The following is a 19,024-nucleotide window of genomic DNA, read 5'->3' on the forward strand; positions in this document are numbered from 1 at the left end:
TATATAGAAGGGACAGAGATCACGGAAGGTTATTGGTAGGAACTGCCCTGCTGCTGGTTTCTAGACTAATGTAATTCCTTCTCAAGAGTTCATAATTAAATAGTGAACAGTCTTGTGGTTGGGAAATGTTTCCATTTTATGTTATGTACTTGAAGAGCTGCAGAGAATAGCGCTACATCTATTTTTTTCTCCTAAATAGAATAATAGTGCTTATAATCCTCACTACCTTCTTCACATAAACATTCCCTTTCTCAGGACTCAGTCAACAGTAGAAAAATGGTAGCACCTCCTGTTACACTGCTTTTAATTTTTGTGTCCGTTGTGTTGCTTTCTAGAGAAACAGCAAAGAGCAGAAGCCTGCAAGAACTGCTCATAAGACCAGCTAAATATTGATCAGCATTAGTGCCACATGGCCAGGCGGAATGTTAGCAAATACAATGTATTTTCTCCACAAGGATATTCCTTTGTTTGAGCCACAGAGTTTTTCTGCTAGAAGGTTTTTGTAGGGGTTTTTTATTGTTGTTTTTTTTGGTTTTTTTTGTCTGGGTGACAGTCATTGAAATACAGTCATCTAAGACTTTTCTGATCTTCACAGCTACATTATCAAAAAATATTAAAAAAAAAATTAAAATTAATTTTGAGCTAAACCAATTACTTTTTTATTGTAGCAGTTTGTTCCTCTTCCAAAAATATGTAACCAAAGACATTTTTTAATCTTTTGAAATTCTTCTTGCCCTATGCAGGAAACAATGTAATATTTTAAATACTGAACATAAATTAATGTAGTGGTCATGGAAGGGAAAATACTGGCTTCAACACAAAACATTGGACATAGAGCAGTCACAGTTTTCTCTATATTCACAGGTGTTCTTGAATCTTGACATACAATGTTCTGATCTTTTTCACCCTAAACATATTTTAAATCCACCAGTAAAGCTAACTGTATTATTGTTATACGTGTTCACCTTGTTTGAATCAATGGTATTACAGATTACGATCACAGATTCATAGAATCATAGAGTCATTTTGGTTGGAAGAGACCCTCAGGATCATTGAGTCCAACCACAACCTAATGCTAGCACTAAATCACATCCAGTTAGTAGCTCATCTCCAAAATGATTCAGAATTATCACAGTTTATTCCAGTAGTGAATTAGGCTATAAAATAATTTTATTTTATCTAAATTCTGATCCTAAGACAAAACTGAATTTGAGAGTCAAAAGACTAATATAATATCAGTTGTGTTGCCTAGGTCCTATTTCACTTACTCCTATGCTTCCTATTGTTTCAACATTCATGTTCTTAACATTATATTTAGCACAGTTTTCACACTACTGGATATTATTTTGTGTTCCACAAGACATTAAACCGTTCCTATGGTCAGTAGCACTGATTCTTCTACACCACCGTGCAAACATGATATAGCCACTATAGTCTTGCTGAGAACCAGTTACTGCTGACTGAAAGTTTCACACAGAATTGTTTGCTGTATGTTTCTTTCATTCTTGTCTTCTTCCTTCTTTAAAGAATTTAATTCACATAAGGTGTCATTAAAGGTAGAACAATTTAACTTCCTGGATATTAGCCAATATGCTGCTAGATGCAAAATATTACAAAAGATAGGCTGACAACTCTGTTCCTTACTTAATGTATTCATTTTTCAATCTGAAGTTGAGGAGTGTTATGTTATTTCAGTAAAGATTTTTCCCACTTCCACAACATTACAACACAGCCACTGGTGCAGAACAGCAGACAAATAAATACCGGCTGAAGGAATCTTACATGACTTTAACCTTGCACTTAATCTTGTGTTGTCCAGCCCTTAGAAGTGTCATATTTTAAAAGAGATAGTCTCGGGGATCAGCAGTGGGGTTATCTGCCTTTTTGAATGAAGTTTATTCCAGAACCAAGGAGAACTTACGTTCGAATGACAATAATGAAACTGTAGCCAATGGTCCCAACTCCAACAAGGAAATATGAAAGAGGCATCCTGAACTTGAGCCATCCAATTGTCCTCTGGTTATTGTAATAACCATAAAAGAGTACGGAATACTGTGCAAATCCCTGAAAAGTCAGCAAAAACTATAATATCATGTCTGTTAAATATGCACATGATCAGAAATTGTATCAGTAACAATGAACTGAAACATTCATTTCAGTGCATTCAAAACAGTTGTAGGCATGGCTATAATGAATCTCACAGGACCGAAAATTTCTTCCTTCATTTAGAAAGACTTAGAATATTTTTTGTCAACTTTCAAATGTTTTATCATTACAAGTCTTCATGGGTACTTCATTATCTAATGAGTCAAAATTTTTTCATCAACATACTTCTTGTAAAGACAAAACCAGCTCAGTTTACTAAATTTGTCTCACATATTACTTGCAGATAAAATTTTTAACTTGATTTTCACATTTCTAAATTGTACTTGAGTAGCCTATTTGAAATAAAATTCTGATAGGCTTTCTCTGTCTAGCAATGTTGTCAGCTGTTCGTTGGGTGATCACTCTATATGTATATATGTGTGTGTGTGTATACTAATGCTGCTCTGGAAAATCATTTGGATCCCTCAGAGTATTAAAATGCTTCTTAAGTCACTGTTTTCTACAAAATCAGAGATTATTCCTACCCTTTTCTCTGAAAATAAGACAGGGTCTTACATTATTTTTTTCCTCCAAAGCTTATTACTTTTTTACATGTATAGCTGCCTCGATGCTATTTCAAATGACTTTTTTAATGAACTGTAACTAGGGCTTATTTTTGAAGTAGGGCTTATATTTTGAGCATCCTGAGAAATCCTGAAAATTCATGCTAGGTCTTGTTTTCAGGGTCAGTCGTGTTTTCAGGGAAACGGGGTACACTGTGTATATTTCACCATGAGGCCTGAAATATCTTGAACTGTGTAAAGGTAAGCATGTGTGGAACATCTCTTCCACTTCTTTCTGAGCCTAACAGAAAAGAGGAGTGCAATAAGAATATTGCTCAAACATTTCATTGAAATGAGCTTTGAGAGTCCGATTTTTAATGTTTGGATTATTATCAGAACTGTAAAATCTATAATGTTAAAACTTAATCCCAAGTAAAATATATAAAAATCCAAAACTATTCATTTTTGTTGAGTTAGGAAAATAAGCACAATTAAAAAAAAAAAAAAAAAGAAAAAAAAAGAAGGAAAAAAAGAAAAAGAAAAAAAGAGGCAAAAGATATGTTGATCTTTTCTTGATTACCTTAAAAATGGGTGGCGTTTTGTTTGGTTTTTGTTTTGTTTGGGGTTTTTTTAGTATGAAATAACATTTGCTGATGTGGGTTCAAGTATTTGTATCTTACTTGGTAGCATGAAAGAACTGCTAGTAGATAAAAGGTACTATTTCCCATGATGTTCAATTACAGATGTCATTGTCCTCGGGGAGTATTTGTCAATGTGATATGTCTCAAGAAAACTCTCAATATTCAGGGGTTCCGTCTCTTTCACTGCCCTGGTCTGTGTTTATTACCTTTACATTTGCTCATTCTGTTAACTGCTAACCTGTTACTATACTTTTTTTTCAGAGCTGTCAGATCTAGTTTACATGAGTTATTATAAACTTGCCTTCTCTTTACACCATCTCTCTTCATTTATCTTTTCTCAAATACATTTATTTTTGAAATTCCATTCATATTTGCTGTATGAAGCTCTTATAGACTCTATTATCTCTACAAAACCTGCAAGTTACTATGATTCCTTTTTCTCCAATTTCTCCCTGAAGTTTTAATTTCTCATTTGATATTGTTGTCGCCATTATCTAACTACGCAGCTACATGCCTTTATCTGTTCTTCACTGTCATTCAAAGATAAAATTTCCCATGAACCAGAAGCCACGTCATTTTATGCAGCAGCCGTTGCAAGATGTTACATATGTAGCTTTTCAGAGAGATATTTCTACTCTTTTGTATACAAGAAGGGTCATCACTTTATGTGACAAAATAAAGCAGTAATCTGTTGCCTCTATATACCTTTATAGTCAAAAGATGGACAAAGATTATAATTTCTAGCTATTATTATATTATTTTTTTAAATATCATTGTCTGTAGTTAATAAGCCTGGAAGTTTTGCTTTATAATAAGAAAATTGTTATATCCAGTCAAGCTTTTTCCAGTGTTCTGTCATCTTACAACCTGATTTTTCCTCAACTGATAGCCAAAGATAGAAAATAGAACCAAGGAAGCTAAATGAAGGACCAAAATCTGACATCATCTGAGTATCCACAGGAAGGTACTGAGCCACAAAACACGGGATCCTGTTTGAGATCTGCACGTCACAAGATTAGGGATTTCTCCAGGCCTCAGCTATAATAAAAAATGACAATATTAATGAGAAACATAGACACCATACCCTCTATCTGTTTGTTTTTCAGTTTATTTTGGTTTTTTTCAGGAGAGTTCAGAGATGGTCTCCTGTAGGAAAGGGAATGGGTATGTAAATTTGCGTGTGCCACTCCTCGTAACTCCACAGCCTGCACAGTCCTCCCCACTGGGATGGATAGAACAGAACCTCACACGGGCCAAACCTACATGGAGAGGCCACTTTTAGATGAGTCATTCTGCAGAGAGATGGAGAAGAAGTATTGTAAACTGGAAGAACCTGTGCCTGACTTTATTTTTCCAAGAAAGGGGTCTGTTTCCAACATCATATTCATGCTTGATGTTGCTGAACAACTCAAGTGCTAAGAGGTATGTGTATGCGTAACTCTTTAAAGGTCTTGATACTTCATACAGAAGGGAAAGAGTGTAGCAGACTGAGGGAGAAATCACACTTCGTTGAATGGATGCTGCTTCCATTAACCTGAAGGAAAACCTTAACTGGATACTCACACACTTTCACGGGTGACATTGACTATGTGTCATACAGAAACCCAACAGTGTTCTAAACAACATATCGTAATATCAAATTTATCACCAGCTGACTTTTGCAAAGTTGTATGATCTTTATATAAAGAGTCCAATTACATAGACAAGCCATGTGCAAAATTAGATAAACTGTTGTTTTCAGGAGGAAAAAGCAGTATTACATATTTAGAAATATACCATTAGCTACCCAGTACAGGAGATACAGATCCTCAGGCTAGACTGGGCATCACATCAACAGTGAACATTTATTATCTGTTTTGCAATTCAGCAAAAATATCTGCATATACTATAAGACAAAGAAAAACTAAAACCAGTATTCTTTGTTTTAGAAAAAAACTACAGATCACATTTTTGGATTTTTTTTTTTTTTTCCTAATTCACACTACATCCTCAAAGTCAGAACCTTAATCATAGAAAAACTGATGACCAAATACATACTTAAAAAATAGAAAGTGAGTACTCAGAGATGTTAATTCAACTTTGAGAATTTTTACCCAGTATCTTTGGATTGCTACAGATACTGAAACATGTGAGTGATTATGGAGCTTCATTATATATTTTGCCTGAAGGAAACATCTATACAAAGAACTTGTGAGAAAATATGTAAATTAGTACTATTGACATTTTCTCCTGAAATTTTAGATCTCTGAATATTAAATAATGTAGCAAAAACTCATAAGAATCAAGAAGCCATGTGAATACGATGGATTGCAATTTATGCACTTACACTAAAATCCCAGAGAGTAGCAAAGTTCATTGCACTTGCTTCTTCAGCTCTTGGGACAGTCTTTCTAGGTAAAGAGCCATATGGTTTCCCCATTAGAGCCTGGAACCAAAAAATGAAAGAAATCTACATTTTAAAGAAGAATACCAACAAAGGGAATGGACAGTGATCTTTCATTTCTTAGGAAGACTTGTTTTATACTCCTAAACTGAAGAGTATAAAGCATAAAGTAGGTTGACCTACTTCTCCATTTCTTTTCTTTGCTCCTCACTCTAATGACTAAAACTATGTTTAAAGTTTTCATTAATGGTGCTTTCTAAATTTAAAGTGATATTGCAGTAGTACCGATGGGTTGTCAAACTGTGCCTCTTCCATTCAAAGGGAACACAGAAGTCCAAATTCCTCTGCTGGGTGCTGGTTGTTCCACAGACAAGATCAGAAGATTAATTTTTCTTGCATTATGGATTTTGTTGGGTTTTTAATTGAAATGCAAAGATGATAAAAATTCAGTTCTGAGAATCCCACTGTTGCTGGCAAGATGCTTGCCCAGTCACAGTGTAAGTCCTCACAGGGTCCTTTCCAGGCTTTACCCTGAAAACTGTTGGGCATTTTCTCTGTTTTGGCTTCAGTGGAAGATGGGTCATGCTATTGAAATGCTGCACTAGGAAGCAATTGGAAATTCTTACCTGATTCTTTCACATCTCCTCACTAGTAGTAAGGGGATGTGGAATACTGAAATCAGGGAGATAGCACAATACTTTTAATTCTATATAAGCCCTCTTTTTAGGAAGACAATATGGTGGCTCAAAGGAAGTAGAAGAACATTACATTTCGCAGAAGTGATTTCCCCTTGAATTACGTATGCTTTTGGCAGCAATATTAACAGTGATGCTGCACACCGTGCAAAACATGAGAGGTCTCACGTCTTTACAGCTCTGTTGGGCCCTATTAGCATATGAGTATTCAGGCAACTGAAAAGGATCCATGGTGCCTCAGAGGCTTGGAATGTATCTTTCTATCGCAATGTACATTTTAGTCAAGATACTCAACTTCACTGCTTCTTAGTGTCAGTTCTTCCCCTTAGTTCTGCATAGAAACAAAGAAGCCTAGCAACATCCCAGAACATGAGAAACAACTTTCAGTACACAACCCTATATGTATTTTTCTGTCATGCCTATTTCGAAACATGACTCTGCAGAGACATCTGTCCACAAAGAAAGTATATCTTTGCAGCCTTAGTACACCATAATACTTTTAAATGGAGCATAGATTGTGATTTTATTTAAAGATTCAGTACTATGAAATATCATTGCAAAGACAGAAAGTCACTTGACAATTCTCAAAGACAATTTAAAAGATTGTCACCTCAGGCACCATTACAAGTCCAAAGGTCAGTCCAAAGAGAATCATGTTTATTCCATACATCCAGCGCAAGAATATGAAATAAGATGCTACTGATGAGCCAAAGTGACCTATGAAAATATGAGGTGTGAAAAAACGGCAGATAAATTAGTCCTTTTACAGTATTTTACCTTAAAGCAAAGATGCTCAAAGTTCATTTAAAAGAAATAAAATCAGGTGAGGCTTTTCATTTTTTTTTATTACTATAGCTCTAGTAACACTTTTCCAGATTGCACACTAGCATTCACAAACCTTACAGAGAAAAGAGAAACAGAAATAAAAAATAAAGAAGTATTATTTATATAGAGTATTAGGATTGTGTAAGGGCTATCATATTTACTAATATTAAACCCTTTAGCACAAGATTCAAAGCAAATCACTTTTTTTTTTATTTTGTCACGTGACACTGCAGCCCATGAGAACTCATGTGACTAAAGACTCACCATAAAAAACATTGTCTAACTAAAGCATCTATTTAAATGTTGATTTTGGTGTCCAAGCCTGGTGTTCAATCATTTTCTTCAACGACTCCTCAGTATTTTGGGTGGGCTGGAGGATACAGTGGTTACAAGTGAGGTGTTGTCTGTGCCAACAAAATACTCTAAGGTCTTCACTGTGCTGTATTTTTACATTCTGATTTTACAAGGAAAGAAATTGTCTCTTGGAAGTTACTACTAGCAGAACGGCTTGTGTCAGAACTACTCTTTTATGGAAACTTGCAGGAATGTCACTCTCACATATTATGTGTTCAAACTAGTAAGAGACCACATGCTTCTTGCCATTGAGCTTGATTGTAAACACACATATGCAGCAGTTTCTTTCTAAACTGCATCTCAAGTGAGTAGATCATCTGTTGAGCAATCTGTAGACCATATGGTTAAGGACATTGTATAAGTTCTCCTCAAGGGTTGTTTTGCAGTCCAAAACTCCACAAAATTTACAATTTATAATTTTTCTGTCCCTCTGCTGTTCTGGTTATTGCCTTTTGATGAAACCCACAGCTTCTCTCAGAGGCAACTTCTCTAAAATCAGTTTCCATTGCACTTTCTTCAGTGGAATAACCTCACTCAGGTACTCATGTGATTAAGTCAAATTTCCTTCAAAGAGAGGGTTGTAGTTTAAATTAGTCACTGAAACTGGAACACAAAACTGATTTGTGCCAAAAAAATATCCTGAAACACACCCATGGTACCAACTAGATCATTTTGTTTATATTTATACATAATATACGGAGACATCCAAGACCACTACTGTTTTCTCTGTGTTTCATTATGTGATTGAAAATGACATAAATAATACCAAAATACCTCTTACATAAGGCTTAAAACTATGAAAAAAAATCACAGAAATAATTACAGTATAAATACAGACACACTGAAGTGAAGGTAGGCAATAGCTAAATCCCATTTCCACTTTCCTGAGATTAACTTCAACACTGGCTCCCGAACTGTTAACTTATATTGAGGATTTTTAATTGTAAGGTAGCTAACAATATCTTAATGAAATTTTCAACTAGCTATAATATTAAGCTCAACAAATATTAATGAAAAATAAAGACTCATTGATTTTTACTACATATTGAATACTGACACGTATTTCTCAGGTATTGAAAAGTAATTTATCATTTTGGCATTCATCAGGAATATAATACTAGATACTATTAACTTCTGTAAGTTCTTACTTTCAATCTCCTTAATTTTCATTTCCCAGGGTATGCAGGCCGTCTTGAAGTTCTCAAAATCCCTTTGAAATTTCATCCATTTCTGAAAAGGATAACATGTAAAAATAAATAAACAAACAAATAATTAATTAATTAAATAACTCAACCACCACTCTCGTCTCAGTGTGCCAATACCCAGTTTCCCCTTGAACTAATGTAACCCCTTAGTTATTGACAGTATCTTTTGGCAGAGTCCACTGCAATAGAAACACTGGCTTGTGAAGAAGCATCTCCTTTTGTTAGTTCTGAGTATGCCTCCTACTGGCTTTGTGTGAAGTCCCTGTTCTTCTGCAAGAAGAATGATTAAATAATCTTTTGCTTTCGTGACTTAATTTTATTTTTAAATGTTTCTGAGAATTTAATTTGTTATTTCCTCTGCTAATCAAAATTCAGACCTGGAGCTCAAGCTCCATCATTTAATTGCAATTACTCTACCCAGTATTGTATCTATTGGTTAAGTATAACTTCTGTGATTGAGATTCCTGTGCTCAATTGAGTTTGAAACCCTAATTAATTTTTGTGAACATTAATGCTTATGAGATGTGACTATACAACTCCTTACAGAAAATCAGGTCTAACTGAGGGTAAACCTGGCCATAGCAAGTAGTCCTGCCAAACATTCTTAGCATCATTCTGCATCAGCATTTTAGGTTGGGGTAGGAGTGTGCTTTTGAAATGAAACTTCCAAATTTTCTAAATTTACCACAATTACACTTAGACTGTTTCCTACAGCATTCTCCTGGAGAAGCTGGCAGCTCATGGTTTGGATGTACATACTCTTCACTTGGTAAAGAACTGCCTGGATGGCCAGGCCCAAAGAGCACTGGTGAATGAAGTCAAATCCAGCTGCAGCTGGTCATGACTGGTATTCCCCAGGGCTCAGTATTGGAGCCAGTTCTGTTTAATATCTTTATCAATTGTCTGGATGAGAGGATTGAGTGCACCCTTAGTAAGTTTGCAGATCACGCCAAGTTTGGCAGGAATGTTGATCTGCTTGAGGGTAGGAAGGCCATACAGAGGGATCAGGGCCAGGTGGATCTACTGACTGAGGCCAGCTGTATGAGGTGCAACAAGGCCAAGTGCCGGGTCCTGCACTTATGTCATAACAACCCCAGGCAGCGCTATGGACTCGGGGAAGAGTGACTGGAAAGCTGCTTGGCAGAAAACTATCTGGGAGTGTTGACCGATGGCCTGTGGAAGATTTGAGGGATTTTCTTGAAGTTAATGGACTGAACTGAACAGGCCTCTGAGGCCTATGTGTTCAGCAAGAGAGCAAGACAGCAAGAGAGCAAGAGTCAAGCAGCCTACGTGATTCATGTGACTTTGTAGAACCTCAAGTAAAACAAAAGACTGACTAGTGAATAAAAGAGTCTGCAAGTTAGCTATAGTATAGATACATTCTACTTAATGTTAGAGCTTGTGCAGAAATGTACAATGCAATCATCTATTAGTCTGCGGCGCGTGAACAGTAGCTATTATCCAATTATATGCAGCTTTCCGGCACGCGGACAGCCTGTGAACAGTACATGTAACCAATCAGATACTTGCTAGCGCATGATGAGGAAACAAATAGTATATATAAGTGAAATGATTTTGCTAATAAAGTTGGCTATCATCTGATCATATTGATCATGTGACTAGTCCGTGGCGTCCGCGTCGACAATAGCCAGATGAGCATGAGCCAGTAGTGTGCCCAAGTGGCCAAGAAAGCCAACAGCACCCTGACTTGTATCAGTAACAGTGTGGCCAGCAGGACTGAAGAAGTGATCATTCCCCTTTGGTGACATTTGGTGATGTTGCATCTCAAATCCTATGTTCAGTTTTGGGGCCCTCACTACAAGAAAGACATTGAGGTGCTGGAGAGAATTCAGAGAAGGGCAACAAAGCTGGTGAGGGACCTGAGCACAAGTCTGACGAGGAGCAGCTGAGGGAACTGGGGCTGTTTAGCCTGGAGAAAAGAAGACTGAAGGGACACCTTGTTGCTCCCTGCAGCTATCTGAAAGGAGGTTGTAGCTTGGAGGGTGCTGGTCTCTCCGGAGTAGCAAGTGGTAGGATGAGAAGAAATGGCCTCCAGTTTTGCCATGGAGGGTTCAAATTGGATATTAGGAAAAATTTTGCCATAGAAAAGGTTATCAGGCACTGGAACAGGCTGGCCAGGGAAGTGATTGAGTCACCATCCCTGGAGGTGTTTAAAAGATTTATAGATGTGTTGCTTAGAGACACAGTTTACTGCTAGAGTTAGGTTATGGCTGGACTCGATGATCTTGAAGGTCTCTTCCAATCTAAATGAGTCTATGACTCTATGATTCTATCCTACACTGTTAAGCAGTGTCAGAGCATAAAACTAAGTCAAAAGATGTACTTGAGGAGTATACTTGAGGAGTAAACTAATCCACATCCACTGCTCCTGGCTATTTTATCCTCAGAACCACACGGGACTTATCCCAAAGAAATACCTGCCAGAATGCATAATGTGTGGACACTGCATCCAGCAACCACCCTGTGTGTTGGGTTTTTTTGTCACAATCCTACAGTGCCATACTGCTTCATAGGAAATACTCAGCCCTAGAGCACTGGCTCTGTGGAGGTGCCCCAGTATTTTTGCTATTAGGCAAAAGGGCACTTTTTTATCCTTTACAGAGGCCTTTCTCAAGAGGATAACTGAGCTTTGGATTCACTCCACAGAAAAAAACAATCTACATGAAGAGAAATTAACTTTCACAAAATATTGAACTCTTGCAGAAGAGTTTATTCTTGTCTTTATGACAAGTCTCAATGAAACTGAGCTTGCATTAGAAATCTTTTCACATGAGAGTAGTGGAAATAAAAGTGTTAAAATGCAAATAAAGACAAGGAACTCTGTTTTGGAAGATGAGTACATGTGGCAATAATCTGCAAAAGGCTCCCCATTCGCATTACATGAAGTTAGTAAAATAATAAATTTACCTTGGTCATCATCACTTTGTATGCATAGAACTTTTTTCCTTTTCCTTTTCCAAGGGCACCTTCAAACTTTTCAACAAAAAGCTGTGCTTCCCTGGAAAATGACGGCAAAAAGAGAGATGTAGATGGTGTTATGGTAAGCATAATACGTACTCTACTATAGCAATGTAATTTTTTATCTGTCCTAACTTCTCATAGACTTTTGTATAATCTTGTTCCCTTAATAATGCTTAGAATGAAAAGCTCTGAGATTTTGTATTTCAGAGAAGACTAATCATATGTAGTGCAAACAGAACAAGTAACTTGAGTCATCTGCTCTAATCCAAATGCGTTTGGAGCTCTGAGATCTGCCTACATCCAGATAATGTTATCAAATATTTTTATGACAGTGACTTGTAGTTCAGCTGCTGCCCATTTGTGCTACTTACAAACTGTTATTCCTCCTGGTTCCACCTAATATAAATTGTTGTCTAGCTACCTAAGGGAAATCTATTCTTACTTTTTGTTTTGGAGATATGTGTACACTAGTACCTTGGTTCCCTTGTGTCTGGCCTTCTCAAGATTAGATTTAATTCAACTCTTCAGAACCTCTGCATAGTTCATCTCTGACTGTACCATTCTCAGAATAATTTCTTAGAAGTGTAGTTTCAGTGGTTCCCAAAAGACTGAAGTTTTGCTTATAAAGATATGAAAGTTAAATATCCTGGTGATACAAATATGAAAGGAAGATTTTTAGATTGTTTTTAAAAGCCATAATGTCCATTGGATTAAAACAAACAGATAAGACAAGGAGCATACTAATATTTCCTACATTTCATCTAATTTTCATTTGTAAATATGGCTTTCCTGTGTGTTTCTGTTGAGAAAATGTGCCTTAAAGTCTAAACATCCTAATCTAAAACCTGGAAAACAGACTAAGAATTCTTAGCTGTCAAGGTATGCACAAGACTTTATAACTATTTCATCATTGCACTTAATGACTGCAAAGAATTGTATATTATATTAGGTATTACACTAAGCACTTGGGAAATGGTAGACTATTGGGAACATGTTAATAGCACTAGATTTCATGGAGTGAAATAAACGATCATGCTTCTATCTTCTGATCAAATATTCTATGTAAGCAAGCAAAAAGATTGTGTTAAACTGCAAAATCTGACAGTAACATTGGCAGAACAGTGGTGTTGCTGTGGTAAACTATAATTATGTGTGAAGAAGGCTATTAGCCACATCAAAATTTCTCTTAATTCATGGTTAAAAATCTCAACATCTTCAAAAAAAAAAAAAGCGTATTTTTAGTAACTGCAAATGCTTAGGCTGATCTTCATACTATCATTTGAAGTCCTATTAATACCTTTCCCCACTGGACACCTCTGCATTCACCTCTGCAGCTTGCAATACCAAGTCTCCAAACAGCCTTTTCTTTCTGTGCTTCCCAAGACAGTGCAAAATCAAGCTACTGAATTTAGCTTTCATTCTTTGAGAGCTTTCCCTCTTCGAAAGCCCTGTGAGTATTCTCATTTCCAGGTGCTCACACATAAACCCTACTGGTGAGGCATCAGGATCAGTACCACTGCATCTGAATTCCCTAGGAGTTAAGCATGCCTATTGCCACCATCTGAGATCCTGTTTCCTTCTTCAAAATCACAGATTGGCAGAAACAAAAAGCTACACACGATTACATGAAGCCAAATCCAACCACTCTTTTCTGTTTTTGTTTTGTTTTGTTTTGTTTTTAATTTCCTCTGTGGCACATGGCATGCACAGATTCAGATAAAAATAGAAAATATCCAGCCACAACCTCAGCCATACATCCCACCTATTCACTACTTTCAAGTGTTCCTCAGGGATGTATTCAGTATCCTTTTAGGGCTCTAGATCCCTTATTCTCAATTCTGCACTTCCAAATTACATTTATATTCTAGATTTTGGAGTCTGATCTTTCCGTACTGTAGCTAACTTATCCAATATATTCATCAATGACTTGGATGAGGGACTAGAGTGCACTATCAGCAAGTTTGCTGATGACACCAAACTGGGAGTGGCTGACACGCCAGAAGGCTGTGCTGCCATCCAGTGAGACCTGGACAGGCTGGAGAGTTGGGCAGGGAAAAATTTAATGAAATATAACAACGGAAAGTGTAGATTATTGCATCTGGGGAGGAACAAGCCCAGGTTCCAGTCTAAGTTGGGGAATGACCTATTAGAGAGCAGCATAGGGGAAAGGGACCTGGGGGTCCTGGTGTGCAGCAAGATGGCCATGAGCCAGCACTGTGCCCTTGTGGCCAGGAAGGCCAATGGCATCCTGGGGTGTATTAGAAGGGGGGTGGTTTGTAAGTCGAGACAGGTTCTCCTTCCCCTCTACTGTGCCCTGGTGAGACCGTACCTGGAATATTGTGTCCAGTTCTGGGCCCCTCAGTTCAAGAAGGACAGGGAACTGCTGGAGAGAGACCAGCAGAGAGCCACAAAGATGATTAAGGTAGTGGAGCATCTCCTTTATGAGGAAAGGCTGAGGGAGCTAGGTCTCTTTAGCTTGGAGAGGAAGTGACTGAGCGGTGACTTAATTAATGTTCATAAATATATAAAAGGTGAGTGTCACGAGGATGGAGCCAGGCTCTTCTTGGTGACAACCAATGTAGGACAAGGGGTAATGGGTTCAAACTGGAACACAAGAGGTTCCACTTAAATTTGAGAAGAAACTTCTTCTCAGTGAGGGTAACAGAACATTGGAACTGGCTGGCCAGGGGGGCTATTGGGTCTCCTACTCTGGATACATTCAAAACCCACTTGGACACATTCCTGTGTAAAATCACCTAGGTGTTCCTTCTCTGGCAGGCGGATTGGACTAGATGGTCTTTTGAGGTCCCTTCCATTCCCTAACATTCTGTGATTCAGGAAACCAGTGTCTGACAGTCTATTTTAAATCCATGTCCCGGAGATTTCAAATCCTGTTGCACTGTTACGAGATACAAGACGGTCCTAACAGCATATGGCAGCTTCCTTGTAAACTCTATGCCAGAAAAGTACTGTGAAAGCAGTCAGAATCAATAAATTAGACATGGACTAATCTTGCAAGTCAGCATACTGTATTCTGAAATTAAGAGGGAACCCTTTTACCACCAATTCTGTCACTAGGTAATTGAAACATTGGAGCTTGTTCATGAAAAATTACTGAAATCGAAATGTACAGAGCTCTAGAAATCTTGTGTTTTCAGTCACTAGTTAGTTACATGCAGTTGTGCTGCATCATATGAAGATTTCAAATTGTAGGTGGGTTGTTTTTTTTTTTCCAGTGAATCAGTAAGTTAGTAATTTAATGTGATAATCTTAATATGAAAACAACCATTAACAGATGAAAAATCCTCCATAATGGATATTAACCTATTTTGTATCTGTATTTGAACAAAAAAGTTCTCCACACACATTTTCTGCTAGAAAATTCAGCAAAGCCAAAATAAGAAGTAACTGGAAGCCATAAAAAAATATTTACTTTTAAACTCTTAATCCAAGATTTCTATTCACTTTTTTGAAATGTCTTTTTACAGGATTTTCTACAAAAATCAGTATTTCTTATCCCTCTCTGCATCCTGGCCTCTCCATCAAGCAATGTTTCAAGTCAGAGTGTTAGCAGCATTTAAGCTTTTCCTTCTGGACAAACCAAAACATCACTGGAGGTGCTTAAAAGACATGTAGATCTGGTGCTTAGGGACATTGTTTATTGGCGGACTTGGCAGTGTTAGGTTGGCAGTTGGACTTGATGATCTTAAGGGTCGCTTCCAACCTAAATGTATCTATGATTCTATTATTATTATGCAGTTGAAACTTTCTTTTTTTAGACATTGTTTTCTGAAAGAAAAAAAAATGCAAGTCTTCTCTCACTCATAGAATAATTGAAATCAAGTTACCTTTGATGTTCTACAAGTATGTCTTACCTTTTTATGTTTGGTGGATGATATCAATAGCATTCTAAGTAACATTTTCATATCACTCATTTAGAAAGTCTAAGACTTACAAGAGAATCCAATCACATACAAATGTACAGGTAGTTAAGTGCCTCAGCAGCCTATCTGTTAGCTGCATCCACAAATATTTGCATGACTTAAAAATCTTATTTAATTGTAGTTAAATGTAAATCTCAACAACAACTTGACACTATGAAAAATTCCCAGCAGTGTTTTAATTAAATATTTGAAAAGTAAAATCAATGCAGAATCAGAGCCTGAAAGAGGGCCCACGGATAATAAGGCAGAAACATGAAGGCAATTATGTAAAAGGAAGAAACACAGAAACTACAACTACCAGACTATACTGGACCCATCAAATAGAATTTTTTTTCTCTCCTGCTCAGCTTTTCTTCCAATATTTCATCAAATATTTCTTCCCTCAAGAGTTCTGCAGCAAGTTATTCCCACTGGTTTACTCCTGACCTCTGCAAATTGTAGATTAAGGAGACCTTTCCCTGACTTCTACTTAAGCTTTCTGGCTTTAAAAGTTCAGCAATAATTTGGCACCATTCAGATGGGGAACAGGCTTGCATTGTCTTTTCTATGTCTGTGACACATACTCTTTTTTTGTAAATATAATCCAATAAATTACTTAATTCAGGTTTCCACCTTGATGTCTAAACTATCTCACCAGAACACCTCCATTTGCACATCCCTGCAGACTTTTGCCATCCTTCGTCTTTTCCTCCCTTTGTCTTGTGCTAAAATTAAGATGGTAGGACAGAAAGAATGATCAAACAGTAAAAAGTAGTCCTAAACCCACAGAACTCTTTTAGAAACCACAATAACAACCAAAACCACATACCTATATCTGCTTGCCTACTTGGAAGTAATACAACTTCACTGACACAAGGACGTGTCAAAAACAACACAGAGTGACAAAACTGAGCTTTGTAATCACTGGTATCATGTGTTATAGGTAAATTATCCATATCACAAGTTAGGCCAAAGTGTGCACCGTTAGCTAACTGTGAATTTAAAGAAGCCTCAGAGAAACCTTATTAATTGAATTACAGACACAAGACGCTAATAAATGTTGCATGGGGCTGGGCATCATTGTCTCACAGAAGCCTGAGTTAATTATTAATACTAGGTGTGGAGTTACAGCTTCCAAAGTGCTAGGGGTACGGTACTTCAGGCACTTCAGTGTTGCAGAGAGAGGATGAATTACCGCCCTCAGAGGTTGTTGCTAATGAATAGGATTCAAGTGGATTGGTCACATTTTTCAGTAACAGTTCAGGAAGGTTTCAGTCTCCAAGATCTACAAACTCATTAAAAAGAAATGACATATTAATATTTATTACCTTGGACTTCTCCAAGTCTTAAAGAGAGTAGATAAAAACTGACCGCAAAACAACTTTTGTCAGGCACTGCTCACTTGAAAAGCAGTTCAGCAGTAATAATGGGCAAATTATAGTGTTATTTAATACCCAGCTGGCCTCCAGAACACTCACACTGGCCTCCAAGACTGCCAATATTTCTACAGAAGAAGAGCTGAAATACTGATTCATTGAAGTACAATGAGCACATACAAAGATGAGAAATTCCCACCAGCCCACACCTGCACCTTATATATCTTCAGGTTTTGTACACTTACAAATTATTCTGTTTCCAATTAATCTGTCTTTATGGGTAATCTAAGTCCTGTAATAAGATAAATGTTGCTAAAACAAACCTGAACAATTGTCACATCATTTTCTGTTCCTGGCAGATGAAGAGGAGACTGCTCTGCTCTGTTTTTCTTAGAAAAAATACAAGAAGTTCTCATGGCTCTCTTTATGGTCTGTATTTAATTGGAAGTTCTTTAAAAAGCTTAAGTTTGACAACTGCCTGCCTTTTTTTTTTTTTTTAATATTGCCATTTCACTTGTTTTGACAGTTTTCTAACCAGTTTGCGATACAGCTTTAAAGTGAGACCACTGTTAGTACATTTCTGGGTTCTTGTGCTCAATTCTTTAACTATACAGTACCATAACATGCTTTGCTGGTGAATATAAACTAGAAAGCTGTTAATACTCTCTGCTATTTAATAGCACAAAATTATGGCTATCTAAAGTGTTACATGCACTAACAAGGGGATTGGTGTACCAGAGCCAAACACAGCAGCATGCTTTTAAACCTTCCCCTTTCCTTCTTATCTATGCAAAACCCAACCATAAGAATGCACAGACAGTGATGCAGTCCCGAAATGAGGCCATCAGAAGTAAATTGGGATAACTTGCCATAAAGGTTTTCCAATTTGCAACAGTTGAAACTATGGCCCATGACTTTTATTTTTTTGTACTTTTTTTCTGATCCAAAAATCTTCTCAATAGTTTAACCCCTCAGTCTTGTAAATAATGATTGATGGTCATTATCATCTGATGTCTCTTCAGGTAATTTTGTGCTGGCCTGAATGGGCAGTGTCAGGAGGAAATGGGCACAGATTACCATCTCCCATAGAAAAGGCACAATAACAGTACTCACAAACCATGTAAACCAGTCGAAGGAAGATGTAAAGAACAAGAAAACTCTTCCAAAGGAGAATATTTGTCTTGGAAAGGCGATTAAGTCACATCCAGCCACACAGATGTTCTCAACAACATGGATCACTAAATCCCTAGCCTGCAGCCTAGCATGTCTATTCCTTAGGGCCTGGGAGAGGTGATGCTATTTCCTGAACATCTTTTAATTCCTCTCTGTGACTTCTTCCTCAGTTTTTTCACATCTCCAGACCTGTAAAGATCTAACCATGTCTCAAGGTGCGGTTAAAGTCTGACAGTGCCAGTATAACCCAGCTTCAAACCGCAGAGGAACACTCTGCAGCAGAACAGTATCCTCAGGCACAGTTCTTCAGAGAATAACGAGGGGCTGTTTGAAATGCATTTTCTAGACACAGCGATGTAAATTAGAAATTAGAGCTGATCTAATTTAGCAGTGCAGCTCTATTAAGAATGCCATTTCAGCAATGAGTATCTCAGCCACGTTTTGATAGAAGGCATTTTCTAAAGAGCAACTAGTTATGCATCTGTACTCTAAAGTTCTAAAATTCATGCATTTTCAGAGCAAAACATAAAATAAAATGTTAACTATTTTACAAAGTTTTCACTAGAGCTAACTAGAAATCATCTTTCTCACACTACACTTTTCTAGTTATGAAGAAACACTCCCTTGGGAAAAACTGGTTTTGAATCATCAAAGCACAGGGGCTTGTTTGGACTTGAAAATGATTAAACAACATGTTTCAACAATTTAAAGTTCGTTATCACTTTTTTAAAACACAAGATTTAGTGTAATATAAATCTCTTTCCAAATATAGTTTGTTCTGACAAATTAACGCTTTCTTTAAAAAAAATAATATTTAGA

At 37.1% G+C, this 19,024-nt stretch overlaps 1 protein-coding gene across 1 annotated transcript in view; it reads right to left on the reverse strand.

Moving 5' to 3' along the window:
• The window catches only part of TMC1 (transmembrane channel like 1), a 59,775-nt gene that overhangs the window by 24,692 nt on the left and 16,059 nt on the right, over positions 1-19,024 (reverse strand). The window contains exons 5-9 of the mRNA XM_065861370.1: positions 11,680-11,770; positions 8,695-8,776; positions 6,978-7,084; positions 5,616-5,714; positions 1,922-2,064 (exon numbers count right to left, since the gene is read on the reverse strand). Coding sequence (XP_065717442.1) covers positions 1,922-2,064; positions 5,616-5,714; positions 6,978-7,084; positions 8,695-8,776; positions 11,680-11,770 — 522 coding nt within the window. The remainder of the gene's footprint in view (positions 1-1,921; positions 2,065-5,615; positions 5,715-6,977; positions 7,085-8,694; positions 8,777-11,679; positions 11,771-19,024) is intronic.

This window comes from Patagioenas fasciata, chromosome Z, assembly GCF_037038585.1.
Source record: "Patagioenas fasciata isolate bPatFas1 chromosome Z, bPatFas1.hap1, whole genome shotgun sequence".
NCBI classification, from domain to species: domain Eukaryota; kingdom Metazoa; phylum Chordata; class Aves; order Columbiformes; family Columbidae; genus Patagioenas; species Patagioenas fasciata.